Raw genomic sequence first — 18,116 nt, forward strand, 5'->3', positions numbered from 1 at the left:
TACAATTGTTGCATAATGCTTCTTTAAACCTCCCCCTCCATATTATTTTTCTTTTCTTCCCGTCTGCCTTTCTTTTCTTGACCCAACTCTTCAGAGAGCACCTCCCTTCCTAACTGGCACCTTGGCTTAACTTGCACTTAAGCAGTGACAGTCCCGCACTTCTTTTTCTTGAAAAATAAAAAAATAGCAGTATTTATTGTAACACCAGGTTTTATTGCTCTTAGCTTGATTGTTCTCTCCCTTGTACGTCGCTTTGGACAAAAGTGTAAGCTAAATGACTAAATGTAAATGTTCTTTCTCTCTCTCCTCAGGGTCTGCCGCGGCTGGCCTCTCTGGCGGTGCAGTGCGTCAGCTCCTTCGCCGTGGACTTCTTCCTGCAGACGCACCTGTACCACGCCGGCGTGCTATGGCACCTGCTGCCGCCGCTCTTCAACTACGACTACACGCTGGAGGAGAGCGGCGTGCAGGCCAACCAGGACACCAACCAGCAGGAGGTGGCCAATAGGCTGGCAAAGCTCAGCCTGGTGGGCCTGGCCCGCCTCGGCGGCTTTGGCAGCATGGCAGGGGGTCACGAGGAGGGCGGCGCCGGGGGACAGGCCAACGGCCTGGACGGCCCGGGAGGAACGCCGCCGGAGAACCCCACCATCAGGAAGAGCCTGGCGGCCATGCTGACGCCCTACATCGCCAACAAGCTGGCCACTGGAGCTCCCGCAGAGGTGAGGAGAAAGAGAGGAGGGGAGAGAGAGGAAGAGAGGGAGGTGAGGAGAGAGATGGAGTGAGGGAGAGAGTGAGGGAGAGGGAGAGGGAGAGTGAGAGGGAGAGAGGAGAGAAGAGATGGAGATAGAGATAGAGATAGAGATAGAGATAGAGATAGAGATGGAGATGGAGATGGAGATGGAGATGGAGATGGAGATGGAGATGGAGATGGAGATGGAGATGGAGATGGAGATGGAGATGGAGATGGAGATGGAGATGGAGATGGAGATGGAGATGGAGATGGAGATGGAGATGGAGATGGAGATGGAGAGGAGAGATGGAGAGGAGAGATGGAGATAGGGAGAGAGGAGAGAGATAAAGATAGAGAGTAGAGATGGAGAGAGAAGAGAGATGGAGAGATACTCAGTGCTTTGGTTCCTGCAGACACACCAGAACAACACCGACAACATTTGATACGTGGTTTTTCCATAGCAACAGTCTTATGGCAGCAAAGAGCGGGCGGCATTTCACAGAGCTAGCCATCAATTTAACCAAGAAAATGCTGTAAGGTAAACGGTCAAAAGTGTGGCTGTATTTCGAACACAAAAAGATTCAAACATCGCAATGTGCAGCAAATGCAACAAAACAATTGCGTGTAAAGGGGGGAGAGAATGCAAGAGTCAAGGCACCGTTTAGGTACCGGTATCGGAAGAAACCTAAACGATACCCATCCCTAGTCCCCCCTCAGTCTCCTGTGCTCCTGTGATTTGAAAAGCTTTCAGTAAAGATGTCACATGTGTAGACACACACACACTCACTCACTCAACACCCTTACTGACCGCTCCCATGGTTGTGCTAGGTGCTGAAGCTGCTGAACAGCAACTCTGAGAACCCATACCTGATCTGGAACAACGGAACACGCGCAGAACTGCTGGAGTTCCTGATGGATCAGCAGGAGAGCAACATCAAGAGGGTGAGAGACGGAGAAAACACCCATCACGCTGACGCTCATTTACCCCATCACACCCGTCACGCTGACGCTCATTTAACCTGTCACACCCATCACGCTGATGCTCATTTAACCTGTCACACCCATCACGCTGATGCTCATTTAACCTGTCACACCCATCACGCTGATGCTCATTTAACCTGTCACACCCATCACGCTGACGCTCATTTACTCCGTCACACCCATCACGCTGACGCTCATTTACTCTGTCACACCCAGTGGTGTAGCCCAGGGTATACGCAGGTATACGGAGTATACCCACTTATTTTTCAGTTAGCATTGCGGATACCCACTCCTCAAAACAGGGCGTTTATCCTGTGCTGTATGGGCTGCTTAAAAAAAATTAAGAGTATAGGCCTACCCACTTCTCCAGGGACTACTACACCACTGGTCACGCCCAACACTCACACCCAACACACCCAGTACCCTGTATGTCCATAAAGTCTGTCGGTCTCCGTCCACCGTTTGTTCTTGGTCCATCCATTGTGTTTGCGCTTCAGCACCAAGTGGTTCACGTTCACGTCTGTTGTATTGTTTTGTGTTGTGATGTATATATGTGTATATGTGTAAGCACACTGAGAGCCACTGCACCAAGACTAATTCCTTGTTTGTGCAAACTAACTTGGCCAATAAAAGCTGATTCTGATTCTGCTAGCTCACACTGTTCCATCATCCATCCCATAATTCATTCACACTTTTTTTTTGTTCTCTTGCAGGGCGAGTGTGACAAGAGCTTTGGTTCCGAGTTTGTGTTCAATGATCACGGCAAAGAGCTGATCGTCGGGGAGATCTTTGTTCGCGTTTTCAACGAGCAGCCGACCTTCCCTCTGGAGGTGAGTGTGTGTGTGTGTGTGTGTGTGTGTGTGTGTGTGTGTGTGTGTGTGTGTGTGTGTGTGTGTGTGTGTGTGTGTGTGTGTGTGTGTGTGTGTGTGTGTGTGTGTGTGTGTGTGTGTCAAGTGCCTGAGTAGTCCAGTACGATCTTATCTTTTTCATCTGTGTTTGTTAGGCTAATGTAAACTATTTTAAGTTGATGTTTTTCCCGGGAGCCAAATTGAATTGCAGGTCATGTAGTTTGCTACATTTGCATTGTCTTAAGATTGACCTTGTTTCATTCTCCAGATTGTTAATGACTCTGAAACGCATAAGTAAAACTTGTACATTTATGAAATCAATTATTAACTACAAAGGAAGAAAGGAATTATTGATTGATTATTCATTCACTCCATCCTGGTGTAACCCTGGCCTGTATGGTTCTCCCTCCTCCAGTACCCCAAGGCGTTTGCAGCCAGCCTGCTGGACTACGTGGGCTCCCAGGCCCAGTACCTGTACACGCTACTGGCCATGACCCAGGCCAGCAAGGTGGAGTCGCAGCAGCACGTTCAGAGGCTGCGCTGGGCCGAGATGGCCCTGGAGGCCCTCAGGAACGTCATCAAGAACAATCCTGGTGAGCGTCACCGTCACCGCCACCGGAACACAATGGGGTCTCTGGAGCAGTCATTTTGTTTAGTGGGGATTATTACAGGGAGCATGTGTGTTGGGTTGTGTGGTGTTGGGTTGTGTGGTGTTGTGTTGTGTTGTGTTGTGTTGTGTTGTGGTGTGGTGTGGTGTTGTGTTATCTGGGGGAGATAGGAGCCATACATGGACCTCATGTTTACATTAATGACATGACCTAACAGGAAAAGTTTTGACAGAGGGGCTTGTATCCTGAACTATAAGTACATTCAAGAGTAGTTGAGACTGGAATGCAAGCGGTTTGGAGTGTTGTCTGACCTTGTGTTTGCCCTCCACACAGGCTCAGAGACCGAGTGCATCGGCCACTTCAAGCTGCTCTTCTCCCTGCTGCGGGTGCACGGGGCAGGCAAGGTGCAGCAGCTGGCCCTGGAGGTAGGCATTGATCTGCTCACACTGGACATGACTGACTGTGTGTGTGTGTGTGTGTGTGTGTGTGTGTGTGTGTGTGTGTGTGTGTGTGTGTGTGTGGCATTGATCTGCTCACACTGGACATGACTGACTGTGTGTGTGTGTGTGTGTGTGTGTGTGTGTGTGGCATTGATCTGCTCACACTGGAAATGACTGACTGTGTGTGTGTGTGTGTGTGTGTGTGTGTGTGTGTGTGTGTGACATTGATCTACTCACACTGGAAATGACTGACTGTGTGTGTGTGTGTGTGTGTGTGTGTGTGTGTGTGGCATTGATCTGCTCACACTGGACATGACTCACTGTGGGCCCCACTATGTGAGCAGTCTTTCAAATCTCCTATCGGGCAGGTTTGCATTAAGTAAACAGTCAGAATGTATTGTCATGTTCCTGTTTTCCTTATTAACCTTCTTCAGTATTTTTTTATCTTTGCACTGGCTGAGTTCAATCTGGCTAGTGTACTGCACGGGAATGATCAAACCCATGGTCTTAACTCATGCAGTCAGATGTCAATGCGTGTAAGGTCTTAACTCATGCAGTCAAATGTCAATGTGTGTAAGGTCTTAACCCTTAGGGGACAAAGGCCTGTTTGACTTTGATCAAGGTCTTAACTCATGCAGTCAAATGTAACTGTGCTCATTGTTTTCCCCACCGAAGGTGATCAACACGGTGACCTCCAATCAGGACTGTGTCGGCAACATCGCAGAGTCGTTGGTTCTGTCCAACCTGCTTGTGCTGCTTCACTCCCTACCCTCCAGTAAGACCCAATTCTGTCTTTAGCATGCTAACTTCTGAACGTGCTGTTGGTCTGAGCTATGCTATATTAGCTTTGTTAGCTATGAAGCGTTTGTGTTTTCAACATTTAAATCTACTTAGAGGTGTATCTGCCTGGTGTTATTTGAATTCTCTCTGTCAAGTTAAATCCACCCCCTCTCTCTTTGCGATGCCGGTCTTGACTTTGCCATTGCTCTGTACTCATTACTGTTACCATCCACGAGTAACAGTAGTATTAATTACTGTGATTCCATTTGTTTTCTAGGCAGACAGCTTGTCCTGGAAACCCTGTACGCCCTCACCTCCAACACCAAGATTGTCAAAGAGGCCATGGGCAAGGGTGAGCTCCCTCCTCTCGTCTCCTCTCCTCTCCTCTCCTCTCCTCTCCTCTCCTCTCCTCTCCTCTCCTCTTCTCTCCTCTCCTCTCCTCTCCTCTCCCTTTGTTTCTCTCTTCCTCTCTTCCCGCCTTTATGTATTCACACTGTCCTCTCCTCTCCTCTCTTCTCCTCTTCTCTCCTCTCCTTTTCTCTCCTCTCCTCTCCCTTTGTTTCTCTCTTCCTCTCTTCCCGCCTTTATGTATTCACACTGTTCTCTCCTCTCCTCTCCTCTCCTCTCTTCTCTATTCTCATTGTTTCTCTCTTCCTCTCTTCCTGCCTTTATGTATTCACACTGTTCTCTCCTCTCCTCTCCTCTCCTCTCTTCTCCTCTTCTCTCCTCTCCTCTTCTCTCCTCTCCTCTCCTCTCCTCTCCCATTGTTTCTCTCTTCCTCTCTTCCTGCCTTTATGTATTCACACTGTTCTCTCCTCTCCTCTCCTCTCCTCTCTTCTCCTCTTCTCTCCTCTCCTCTTCTCTCCTCTCCTCTCCTCTCCTCTCCTCTCCTCTCCTCTCCTCTCTTCTCTTCTCTTCTCTTCTCTTCTCTTCTCTTCTCTTCTCTTCTCTTCTCTTCCTGCCTTTATGTATTCACACTGTGTTCATCTCTTTCTTCTCTCCTCAGGTGCGCTCATCTACCTGCTGGACCTCTTCTGTAACTCCACCCACCCACAGGTGCGCTCGCAGACGGCCGAGCTCTTCTCCAAGATGACCTCAGACAAGCTGGTGGGACCAAAGGTCAGTAAGGGCCGGACTGTACCAACGTCAGCAATGTTGAGGGGGGTGTTTGTGGGACTGTACCAAAGTCAGCAATGTTGATGGGGGTGTTTGTGGGACTTTACCAAAGTCAGCAATGTTGATGGGGGTGTTTGTGGGACTGTACCAAAGTCAGCAATGTTGTTGGGGGTGTTTGTGGGACTGTTTATCCAGTGTTATTTCTGAAAGATTTGATGGTTGTTGATGTCTTGTAAAAGTCATGAAACTCGAAGGATGTTCATTAGACATCAAACCCCTTTGTCCTGCAGTTCCATGGTCATGTTGTAGTGTAAGACTTGCATGAGCACTAAAAGTACTTTAATTCTTCAGGGGCCGTATTCACAAAGCCTTTTATCTTACCACTAGGAGTGCTCCTAACTCGCGCTAAAACCTTTTACGTAGGAGTAATTTCTTAAAAGTGATTCACAACGGCTCTGAGACCTACTCATACTAAGGATAATACCAACTCCTAAGCTTAAGATAAAAACTCCGTTGCTATGGATGACGTCGCTTCTCATGCACGAGTTTAGAAGGGGTGAGGACGGTGATTGGTTGTTGACAGGCTCTCTCATTAAAAACTCAGTCCTAACATCCCCCTAACGATCCCACTAAATAAACAGAAAATAAGAGAATAACCTAGGCTTCAAATTAAGTCATATTAAATAGTTATGGACAGTGCACTTAGCAGAATGCACACGCATGATGACAAGTTTGTGCATCCAACGAGAATGACGCTTTGCACGTTAAGAGAAAGAGAAATTGCCGAAAAAAACACGGAAATTGCATGAAATCAAAGAAGTAATAATTAAAGCACCCTGCAAACTATGCGTGAGGCATGGGAGGATATATGTGTTAACATAAATGCTTCATTCCCTGCCGTGTGTCGCTCTGTCGATGACTGCGAGAAGCGGTGGTATGCGCTCCAGTCACAATGTAGGATGGAGATTGCGGAGTGGACTTTAAAAGAGCCGTCGCGGCTACAGGTATTGTGTCACCAAAATAGGCCTCATGCGTATACTTGCATGTTGTAGTTCAACTGTGCTCCCGGTTGTGGATTGAGGAAGGGTGTCAAAAGCCATGTCTTGCATGGATGGCCACTGTCACGTCACCCAAGTGGCATCCAGCAGGTACATGGTGCCGCTCAAAAAGCTGGCGCAGACCGCGCTCTCCATTAAACTGCGCGAATCGTGAGTAGATCCAGGCCACTTCGCAACAATATCCATGATTGTGAAATTTGGATCAAACACTATCTGTGTATTAATTGAATGTACCTTTTTGCGGTTTACAAAGACGTCCTCATCTCTGGATGGAGCAATTATTTTAATGTGTGTTCCATCGATGGCACCCACTACACCGGGCATTCCTGCAAACGCCATGAAATTGACCTTGATCCTTTGAAGTAGCCGATTGTCCAAAGGGAACCGGATAAACTGTTGTACAAATTGTGGTCTACAGAGTGCGGTGATTGCGATATTCTGAAGTCGTCTGCGTTGCAAAGTTGCATTTTCCCCGTAGCCAAAAATCTTAATGTTATCAAACATTTAACTTCCGGACTGATTGGGTTGTTTCGGATAGTTGGAGACGTGATTGCATCCCGCACTAATTCTAGTAAAATGTTGATGCCTTCACGGTTTAAACGATATCTTCTCAACAATTCAGAGTCGTTCATTGTCTCCAACACGTTACGTCTGGCTTCAGCCATTTTAAGACTTTTTGTGAATAGGTCTTAGTGACTTAGGAGTCCTCATGAGGAGTTTTAAGCTGTCCTAGACTTAGGTGCTACTTTTAGGGATAAAATATTTTGTGAATTGCTCTTAGTAAAAAAAAATAGGAGTCCTACATTTAAGACTGACACGCCCATTATTTTTAGGAGTTTCTCCTAAATTCGCCACTTATGAGCTACTTTTAGCCCTAAGATTCTTTGTGAATACGGCCCCAGATTTTTAACTCTTTCATGTGCTTCCTTCTTTCTTGTTTTTCTTTTCTCTCTCTCTCTCTCTCTCTCTCTGTCTTTCTCTCTCCCTCGTTCCCGTCTCAGGTGCGCCTGACCCTGATGCGGTTCCTGCCGGGGGTGTTCATGGACGCGATGCGGGACAACGCTGAGGCTGCCGTGCACATCTTCGAGGGGACGCACGAGAATCCCGAGCTCATCTGGAATGACGGCTCACGCGAGACTGTCTCCACCACTATCAGAGAGATGATGCTAGAGTAAGACACACACACCCTTTTAAATCTTCCAACTTGTAGCAAATAACTGCTCCCAAAAATAGCATGGAAAGTCAGCGAGGCAGTGGGACGTTTTTTTTGTAGATGGTAGAGGAGTGAGCAGTGAGAGTTTCTCTTCAGAGCAGTAGATAAGAAGATGGTAGTTACGAAGCCACACAGCCTACAAGAATCCTGAACAAATCGATAGCCTGTTGAACTGGAAAAGGACTTCTGGCTGGTTTGGAAAATAAATGATTTTTTCTGATTCCCCCTGGCTGGATTGTGTGCTGGGCTTCTATTTCCTGAAGTCTTTTTGCACCTCCCACATTCCCCTATACTCCGTTGTTTTAACTCCAATTAGATTATATCCACTCGACTACCTTAATCTCTTATCCTTACACCAAGTACAAACTCCGTTCTTTCAACACACACATTCTGAACATCATTTTATTAATTTAATTTCCAAATGTATTTCTAATCTAATTGTGTATAGTGAGTCCCAACATTGTTGGTTTGGTTCACGTTTAGTGTCATCTTTAGTTTTTGCCTATGGATGAACTACTATGATTTCAATGGCTTGGGACCATATTTATGTCCATCAACTCTGATTTCAATAGCTTGGGACCATATTTATGTTAATTGAATCTGATTTCCATGGTTTGGGACCATATTTATGTTTATTGACTCTAAAACGAGTCTTGAGTGTTTAACAAGCTTAGAGCTCCGTATGAACAGTTTTTTTCGCTTGTTTGTTTTGTTGTTTTTTCCCCCTTCTCCTTCGTTGTGTAGTCAGTGCTGTCGGCTGATGTCATTCACCCTGGCAGTTTTGTACTGAATGGAACAACGTTGATGTCCTGTACGAATAGTTTTTTGTTATCATACTACATGTCTGTTTCAGTTTCTTGGGAGTATTGCTGTAGAGCTTAAGTTAAATTCAGCATGCTGGTGATGATTGGATGATTTCACACAGACACACACTAATTCTATTCAGATAATTAATAATAACATGATGCTTGAGATGTTGTAGTAAGGTCCTTCTCCAATGTTATTATGTTCTTAGTCTTGTTTGATTTGTGTTTAAGCATGCCCTCTTCTGATTTCTCCTCAGGCACTTTAGACAGCAGAAAGATAACCCAGATGTCAACTGGAGGGTATGTTTGCTCTTCGTCTCTTCAACATGGGAGTACATTGGGTGACTTCAATTACAGTGTAATAGATAATAATAGAAGCATTGTTTGCGTGTGAAATTGCGTGTGCGTTTGTGTGTGTGCGTGTGCGTGTGCGTGTGTGTCCGTGTGTGTGTGGGTGTGTGTGTGTGTGTGTGCGTCTGTGTGTGTGTGTGTGTGTGTGTGTGTGTGTGTAGCTGCCGGAGGACTTCACGGTGCCTTACGCAGCGGGGCAGGGGGAGCTGGAGGTGGGAGGAGTCTACCTCAGAATCTTCATCGCTCAGCCGGGCTGGGTGCTGCGCAAGCCCAGAGACTTCCTGGTGTCGCTACTGGAGACCCTCACCGAACTCCTGGAGAAGAACAACCCCAACGTAAGACACACACACACACACACACAAAGATGCTAATTTATATACACACACACACACACTCACACACACACACACACACACAAAGATGCTCATATACACACACACACACACAAAGATGCTCATTTATACACACACACACACACACACACACACACACACACACAAAGATGCTCACATACACAGACTTCTTTTGATAGAAAGTATCGATTTCTTTTTTCTGTTCCCTCCTTTCCTAGGGCGAGGCCTTGGAGACGGTAACCACGGCAGCGGTGTGTTTATTCAGCACGCAGACGCAGCTGGCTGATCAGGTGCCTCCTCTGGGTCACCTGCCACGGATCCTGGCTGCACTCAACCACAAGAACAACACCGTACCCAAGAGCTCCATTCGCCTCATACACGTGCTCTCTGACAACGAGGTATTTACACACACATGCCTAGACATACTTATGCTCTATATCCCTCTCACACACACACACACACACACACATACTTGTCTTTTACTCTCACACATGCTCACACATTGATGCTCACCTAGTAATAACTAGTTTACATTGAACTTTTATATGAACATGGCCTTGTTGTGCCTGTGTGTGTGTGTGTGTGTGTGTGTGTGTGTGTGTGTGTGTGTGTGTGTGTGTGTGTGTGTGTTCTCTCCTATAGTTGTGTGTGCGCTCCATGTCAGCTCTGGAGACGATTGGTCCTCTGATGAGTGGGATGAAGGCGCGGGCTGACATGGCCGGTCTGGCCTGTGAGGCCCTCAACCGCATGTTCCAGAGAGAACAGACTGACCTCGTGGCTCAGGTAATACACACACACTCACACTCACATTCTATCACATATGTGTGTTCCAGACATCATTATTGTTTCGGATATGAACTCAACTTTGTGTGTGTGTGTGTGTGTGTGTGTGTGTGTGTGTGTGTGTGTGTGTGTGTGTGTGTGTGTGTGTGTGTGTGTGTGTGTGTGTGTGTGTGTGTGTGTGTGTGTTTTTGTGTGTGTGTGAACAGGCCTTGCGGGTGGAACTGGTGCCCTACCTGTTGCGTCTGCTGGAAGGGATTGGGCTGGAGACTCTGGACAACCCCGCCGCCATTAAAGCCCAAATCGTCAAGGCCCTCAAGTCCATGACCCGTAGCCTCCAATATGGAGACCAGGTACCCAACACACACACACGATACTAAAGCATCCTCAATTCCACTGCCATGGATGCAACAACACACACACACACACACACACACACACATAGAAAACTATGATAACATGATGTATAGAGTACCGTTTGTGATTACCCAGTAACATGCATCCAAATACTAATATGGCCATGTTTTGAGACATATATATACAATATGGAGACCAGGTACCCAACCCACACACAATACTTAAGCATCCTCAATTCCATTGCAAAGGATGCAAGAACACACACACACACACACACACACACACACACACACACACACACATAGACAACTATGATCACATGATGTAAATAGTACCGTTTGTGATGACCCAGTAACATGCATTCCAATACTTATATGGCCATGTTTTGAGACATATATATACAATATGGAGACCAGGTACCCAACCCACACGCAATACTTAAGCATCCTCAATTCAATTGCAAAGGATGCAAGAACACACACACACACACACACACACACACACACACACACACACACACACACACACACACACGCATAGACAACTATGATAACATGATGTAAAGAGTACCGTTTGTGATGACCCAGTAACGTGCATCCCTATACTAATCTGTTTTGCAGGTGAATGATATCCTTTCTCGTTCCACTGTGTGGAGTGCCTTCAAAGACCAGAAACACGACCTCTTCATCTCAGAGTCACAGGCTGCTGGATACCTGACAGGTACAGATACACACACTACTTACTGTGTTTGTGCACTAGTGTGTGCTTGTTGTGGAGCAGCCCACTACTAGTGTGTGTGTGTGTTTTCATTAAGTCTTCTAGCATCCACACACACACACACACACACACACACACACACATCAGAGGATGGAAACCCGACCTGGGCCAGTTGTAACCCGGCGGGCCGGGTCGGTCTGGCCAAATATTTCGAAATGATGCTCCGGCACGGGCGGCCTTAGACACATCAGCGCGATAAGGCATTAAACATTCCATATTTCAAATATCTCAATAAGTAGTGAAGTCAACGTGTCTGCCTCACATAATGCAGAAGTTCTATTTTGAGAATAAAACAAAACACACTTAGGGCTCAGATACACATACGCGTTTTTGTAAAAACGCGACGCTAGGAAATACATTGATTCCTATGGTACGGCGCGCTTTCACGCAAAGCGCCCCGTACCATAGGAATCAATGCATTTCCTAGCGTCGCGTTTTTACAAAAACGCGTATGTGTATCTGAGCCCTTAGGATAACAGCATTCTTCTCGTTGCGGGAATTTGTTTATGTCCTAGCTGTGACAACGCGATAACAGGCGGCAAACACACACACACACAATTACAGAATACCAAAACATTGACCATAAAGGAGGCATGTTCTACCCCTTTAACACGTGTGATACTTCTGCTTAGCTTTGATGCAGTCTTGCTTGCACCTGCTTCTCCTAAAGTACAGATCCTTCCCTTTTCCTTGTCTCTTATACACTCCTCTTCTCTTCCTCTCCAACTCCTTCTGCTTTACTTTCTGTCTATCCTCCTCTTTCCTCCCTATTTCCCTTCTCTTCCTCCTCTCCTCTCGTCCTCTCTTGGACATTTCTATCTCCTCTTTCCTCCCTATTTCCCTCCTCTTCCTCCTCTCCTCTCGTCTTCCTCCTCAGGTGTGTCTACTCCCTCTCTCATGGCCTCCAGCAGTCCCTTGCGGAGTGGGCTGTAGTGGGGCACTCTGGGCTGTTATTGCCCTCCTCTGTCTTACTTTAACACAGGTACACTTCAGCCTTCCCACCTCTGTTCTAGCTCCCCCTTTTCCTCCTCATTTTCCATGTTCCATGTTCCATGTTTTCCCATTTTCCACCGTTGTGCCGCACACCTCTCGACTCTCACCCGTTCCCTGGGCATCCGCTCGACAGGAGGCAGATCCTCATCACAGCTCCTCAGTGCCATTCCACTTCCTCCCTGGCACAGATTAGTTGTTTGTGTAAAACACTTCATCCTCCATCATTTCAACTTCACATTTTGAACACATTGCTCAGATGTTTACATATTCTCTATTGTAAATCTGACATGAGAGATCTGAGTGATCCCCTTGACTCTCCAAACAAACATGACAGGACAGAAGGCAGCCTGTACTTGTGACCTGAGCACAGTAGGATTGTGTGTGAGTGTGTGAGTGTGTGAGTGTGTGAGTGTGTGAGTGTTTGAGTGTATGGGTGTATGAGCGTGTGATTGTGCAAGTGTGTGTGTGATTGTGTGTGCGGATGTATCATTGTGATTATATGAGCTTGTGATTGTGTGTGTGTGTGTGTGTGTGTGTGTGTGTGTGTGTGTGTGTGTGTGTGTGTGTGTGTGTGTGTGTGTGTGTGTGTGTGTGTGTGTGTGTGTGTGTGTGTGTGTGTGTGTGTGTGAGTGTGTGTGCTGATGGATCATTGTGATTATATGAGCGTGTGATTGTGTGTGTGTGTGTGTGTGTGTGTGTGTGTGTGTGTGTGTGTGTGTGTGCGCTGATGGATCATTGTGATTATATGAGTGTGTGTGTGTGTGTGTGTGTGTGTGTGTGTGTGTGTGTGTGTGTGTGTGAGTGTGTGTGCTGATGGATCATTGTGATTATATGAGCGTGTGATTGTGTGTGTGTGTGTGTGTGTGAGAGAGTGTGTGCTGATGGGTCATTTGATGGTTTCTGTTCACAGGTCCCGGTGTGGCAGGTTACCTGACCGCAGGCAGTGGAGCCCCTGTGATGTCCAATGTCCCCCCCCCGGTGGACAACGACATTGGAGACCTGGGCTGAGCGCGCGTCCAGACCCCCCTGCTCCCACCACAACTGTAACCTGCAAGATGGACACTTTGGGGTCCGCCTGACGCCCTCTCCCCCTTTACCTCACCTCCAAAGTGACACTTAAAGACAGGCTCTGTCCTCAACTCTTGAGCAAAGAAGAGGAGGAGGAGGAAGAGAGGAGAGACATCGTGGAAATCTTTAAAAAAATAAAATAAAAATCTGAAAAGCAGAGGAAGGAGATGGTGCTGTTGATGCCCACCCCACCAAATGTCCTCAAAATGTCCTCCACCACACCCACACCCACACACACAAAATGTCTGCCGCCAGACACAGCACTGGTCTTTTTCAGTGATTACTTAACTTTGTTTTAACTTTATTTTGTCAGCTTCCTTTTGCTTTTGTTTGTCTGTTTGTTTTATGATTTACTTGAACTCTTCATGTTTTTGTTTTTTTTCTCTCTGGAAGGAAAATAGTTTACTTTTGTATGAGTATATTTTTTACAATTGGGTTTTGGTTTCTGTGCGTGGAAACAAGGCCAGGAAAAGACTGAGAATCATTATCATGTCTGTTTCTCCACTCTTCTGCCCTCTCCTCTCCCTCCAAAAGGACAGCCCCCCTTGTCACCAACTTGACCACTGGACAGGAGCCACATATCTCATCCCTGAGACTTTTCCACAAGCTTTCAGTCCTCTACGGACCTGTCCCATGATTATTGTTTCTCACGATTTTTTTTTTTTAAAGACCTTGTTTTATAGTGTTGTGTGAATGTGGTTTAAAGAAAGCTGGGAAGAACAAAAAGAAGGAGCCTGTGTAATGAAGGGATGCGTCATTGTGCCCTTTCCCCTCAAGATGGCGCCGCGCTCACTCGGACAGCTGCTCTAAACGCAGGCGGCCCATAGACAGTGGTCTCACATCTCAATCTCACCTGATTCTAATTGTGAACTTGTCCCCATCACTCTCCCTTTCCTTCTTCATAATGATTTTTTCTTTTCTTTGCTCTTTTCTCTCTCCAGGACGCAAAAAGCACTAGAATATTTATGCCCTCTCGTGGACCTCTTGAGGATGAGTGAATGACTGATGACTGATCTCTTAATGACTAGTGCAATTTGTGAGGTGTTCTATGTAATATGCCGTATATAAACTTTCTATATTGAATGTACATTAAAAAAGAAAAAATAAATCAGTCGCACTTGTACATAAAATTTTAAAAATAAAAGGGAACTCACAATGTGCTGTTTTCATTTCAAGTCTACACCACTCTGTCGTAAGCTGTGTTGATCATTATTTATTGATTTACATTATTTTAATTTTATGATTATTATCTGTTGAAACTGACAAATGGACTTTCTTATGTTGGCTATTTTGAGTTAAAATACAGCTCAAATGGTTTACAAATGGTTGTCAAAGCAGCAATAAGGGATACTGTTTCTAAAACTAGCAAGCTAACTACCTAAAAGGCATGCAAACACCACCAACAGCCCAGTTGACACTGCATAGAAGCTTGCCAACACACTAACTAGTGTCTTTTGGCAGTATAGCTGGCAATGTCATGCTGTGAAAGCATTTTTGCAGGGTATTCCAGCCCGGTATACAGAACGACATAGGGCATATCCTTGATGGCTAGTGGGAAAGACACAGGTGTTTATCTGTCCTTCACATGACCATATGCTATCAATTATAATTTAAGGATGGAATAATTTTGAGGATGGAACCGAAACTAGTTGCCTATAAAACCATACCTCAAAAATTGTGAAATTGTTGCATAGTGTTACTTAAAAATCACTGGACTATTAAAAGGACTATTCAAATTATCCAAACACCATCATCTGTTGTAAATCATCAGTTGCTCGTAGCTTAATTGTTTTCTCCTTTGTACGTCATTTTGGATAAAAGCCTCTGCTAAATTGCTAAATGTTAAAAAAGTTGTGCAACCACCACAAAACTGGGAGAGTCTTTTTTTTTAATTGATCTTCTCTATGATGTAAGGATGGCAACTGCACAACAAGCATTTGAGCAAGAAAGTGTACGTTAAACTGTTGAGGTAGAAGTGAGGGAGTCTAGATAAAGTCCTAAAGGGAAATCTACTCTTTACTTATAAGTTGCTGTTAAATGGTGACGTTTAACTGATTGTAACAGGAAGTGGGACTTTTAAGTTGTCATAAAAAGCACATCTGAGGAAGCAGGAAAGATGAGCATGTGTGGGACACCTGGAAGACTTTCCTAGCAGGTGGAGAAGCCATTGCATGTGTCAAAAAACATAAACTGGCGAATTTCTGTAAGTAACCTGTGGCCAGCTTATGGAATGTATCCTCTCTTCCTTGCCTGTTTGGGGATCATTGGAATAATCTGTACTTTGATTTTTAGATCTTTTTTTGGAAGAGGAGAGGAGTTTATTTTTGGGTGAGACCAATCTTTTAGTTTGTTGCTTAACCAGGGCTGGATATTGTTTGAAGGCCTACTTTTTGGGCCCTCCTTTGTTCAACCTCATTATATTCTTAAGCATCAAGAGACTTAATGCATGGCTTGCTATGTATAATTTCTTTGTTATTCATTTTTTTAGAATTACAAGAATGTGTATTTCTTGATAATTGTCCTTACATTTTGACATAAAGGAAGACATTGTGTTGTGTTTTATTTATGAAAATATTAGTGCTGTCAGTTTAACGCGTTATTTATCGCGCGATGAACGCATTGTAAAAAAAACTGTGTAGTAAGCTAACATTACGTTTGAGTGAATTCTGCCTCTAACTTGACTTTCAGGAAGAGATTACAACAGTAAACGCCAGGAACGGAGAGAGAGGACAAAATACACAGACAGACAGAGAGTAACCCAAAATGGCAGAGGCCAGTGTTTTATGGAGTCAAGACCAGTTTAGCTGTCCAATCTGTCTTGATCTACTGAAGGATCCGGTGACTATTCCTTGTGGACACAGTTTCTGTATGGATTGTATCAAGAGCTGCTGGGATCAGGAAGATCTCAAGGGAATCCACAGCTGTCCACAGTGCAGACAGACCATCACACCAAGGCCAGTTCTGGGCAGAAACACCATGCTGGCTGAGGTGGTGGAGAAGCTGAGGATTGTGGGACTCCAGGCTGCTCCAGCTGCTCACTGTTATGCTGGACCTGGAGATGTGGAGTGTGACGTCTGCATTGGGAGAAAACGAAAGGCAGTCAAGTCCTGTCTGGTGTGTCTGGCCTCTTACTGTGAAACTCACTTCAGAGATCATAATAATCTCGATCCAGGGAAGAAACACAAAGTGATTGAAGCTGCTGGTAAACTAGAAGATCTGATCTGCTCTCATCATGATAAACTACTAGAGGTCTTCTGTCGCACGGATGAGAGGTGCATTTGTGTGCTGTGTGTCATTGAGGAACATAATGGACATAAAACAGTTTCAGTCGCAGCAGAGAGAACTAGGAAACAGGTGAGACTTGCTTATCCAGTACTCCAGTAAGGCCTTCCTGCTAAAATGTGTTATTTTGCACTGATAAACACGTGAATGTAAATAACAGCATTCTCTGACTTTATTCTCAGTTTTTGTTCCTCAGACTTATTTATTTATTTCAATCTTTAGGGTTCATGGTTATGGTAAAATGAAAATAGTCAAACTGTTGATGACTTCTAACGTGTTTAATCATTTAAGTGAATTAAGAAGTACTAAAACATGATATTGTTTATTCTTTCAATATGTTAAATACACAACTCTAATAGATTTACCTGTTCACAGAAACTGTTGGGTGATACTCAGAGAATATCCAGACATATAATCCAGGAAAAAGAGAATGAACTGCAGAACCTGAGACAGGCTGTGAAAACTCTTCAGGTGAGTTGTATCAACCAGAGGAAATAACAAGACTGCTGAAGCAATTAATGTCTTGTGTCTTGTCTCATGTCCAAACAGAGTTCTGCACGGGCAGCAGTGGAGGACAGTGAGAGGATCTTTATTGAAATGATCTGCTCTATTGAGAGAAGACGCTCTGAGGTGAGAGAACTGATCAGAGATCAGGAGAGGGCTGAGGTGTGTCGAACTGAAGAACTCATGGAGAAACTGGAGCAGGAGATTGCTGAGCTGAAGAAGAGAGATGCAGAGCTGAAGCAGCTTTCACACACTGACAACCACATTTGTTTCCTTCAGGTACTGTCACTACTCAGATATGATGCATTATCACAGAAGAGATTAGTTTATTTATGCAGTTTTGTAAAAAGTCACTGTTAAGACCGCTCTACCTGTCAGTCAAAACATCAGTTCCCTATTCAGGTGCTCTTTAGTAATGAGGTTAACATAATAGAGAAGAAAAGATAACCAAGGCACTGTTCTTTATTTATACAAGGCCTGTCTAGAAACATTGTGATTTATAATTTTAAATATTATAAACATTCATAACCTCTAAAATCAGTGCCCATTGCATTCGATTCGATCTGACTAGGACCAGAGTGGAGCTGGACCTTATTTTCACACCAAGTCAGGTTTATAAATGTATGATGCAGGGCACTGGATACCTTGGTCTGGGCCACAATGCTCCAGTAGGGCCTGGAGGAAAGTTTATGTTTGTTAAATTGCATTTGGCTCATTTTCTGTCTCATTTAGAGTTTCCAGTCTCTCCTGTTCCTCCTCTGGTCCTGACAACTCACCCAGACACACGGCCCACACAGATCTGTCTTTTGATGAAGTAAAAGAAAGACTTTCTCAGCTCAGGGGGAAACTAGAGGATGCACTCCAGCAGGGACTAAAGGACATTTCTAAAACTGGTATGAGACGCATTAGTACCATGATTTTGAAAACATCACTTCTGAATACAATGTTGATGTGACCCAGAAAGTTGTGGTTGTTGATGGGTGTCCTTTTTGTCTTTACAGCAGAGCTTGTTAGCTTTCTATCACTGCCTGAGCCCACGACCAGAGAGGATTTCCTAGCATGTAAGTACACATA

General features: G+C 45.1%; 2 protein-coding genes across 4 annotated transcripts in view; both read left to right on the plus strand.

The window, feature by feature from the left end:
• Positions 1-14,395, plus strand: part of dnajc13 (DnaJ heat shock protein family (Hsp40) member C13) — a 59,078-nt gene extending 44,683 nt beyond the window's left edge. For 2 of the 3 annotated variants that reach the window (XM_080855689.1, XM_080855690.1), the window contains 16 exons: positions 312-716; positions 1,556-1,669; positions 2,422-2,538; positions 2,972-3,149; positions 3,498-3,589; positions 4,280-4,379; positions 4,662-4,736; positions 5,391-5,503; positions 7,560-7,729; positions 8,835-8,877; positions 9,090-9,263; positions 9,500-9,679; positions 9,924-10,064; positions 10,271-10,414; positions 11,039-11,138; positions 13,099-14,395. In XM_080855689.1, coding sequence (XP_080711815.1) covers positions 312-716; positions 1,556-1,669; positions 2,422-2,538; positions 2,972-3,149; positions 3,498-3,589; positions 4,280-4,379; positions 4,662-4,736; positions 5,391-5,503; positions 7,560-7,729; positions 8,835-8,877; positions 9,090-9,263; positions 9,500-9,679; positions 9,924-10,064; positions 10,271-10,414; positions 11,039-11,138; positions 13,099-13,196 — 2,244 coding nt within the window. In that variant the 3' untranslated portion in view covers positions 13,197-14,395. Of the gene's footprint in view, positions 1-311; positions 717-1,555; positions 1,670-2,421; positions 2,539-2,971; positions 3,150-3,497; positions 3,590-4,279; positions 4,380-4,661; positions 4,737-5,390; positions 5,504-7,559; positions 7,730-8,834; positions 8,878-9,089; positions 9,264-9,499; positions 9,680-9,923; positions 10,065-10,270; positions 10,415-11,038; positions 11,139-12,072; positions 12,178-13,098 lie in introns of all 3 variants that reach the window. The other variant, XM_080855691.1, reaches the window with a different exon arrangement.
• A 1,624-nt stretch (positions 14,396-16,019) lies between these two features.
• Positions 16,020-17,831, plus strand: LOC308378454 (E3 ubiquitin/ISG15 ligase TRIM25-like; the record flags this gene model as incomplete). Its single annotated transcript, XM_080855386.1, has 4 exons — positions 16,020-16,610; positions 16,914-17,009; positions 17,088-17,321; positions 17,775-17,831. 4 exons carry the CDS (start codon positions 16,020-16,022, stop codon positions 17,808-17,810), a joined length of 957 nt encoding a protein of 318 aa, XP_080711512.1. The 3' UTR covers positions 17,811-17,831.
• Positions 17,832-18,116: the final 285 nt, after the last annotated feature.

The sequence above is a fragment of the Sprattus sprattus genome (genome assembly GCF_963457725.1).
Source record: "Sprattus sprattus genome assembly, chromosome: 17".
NCBI classification, from domain to species: domain Eukaryota; kingdom Metazoa; phylum Chordata; class Actinopteri; order Clupeiformes; family Clupeidae; genus Sprattus; species Sprattus sprattus.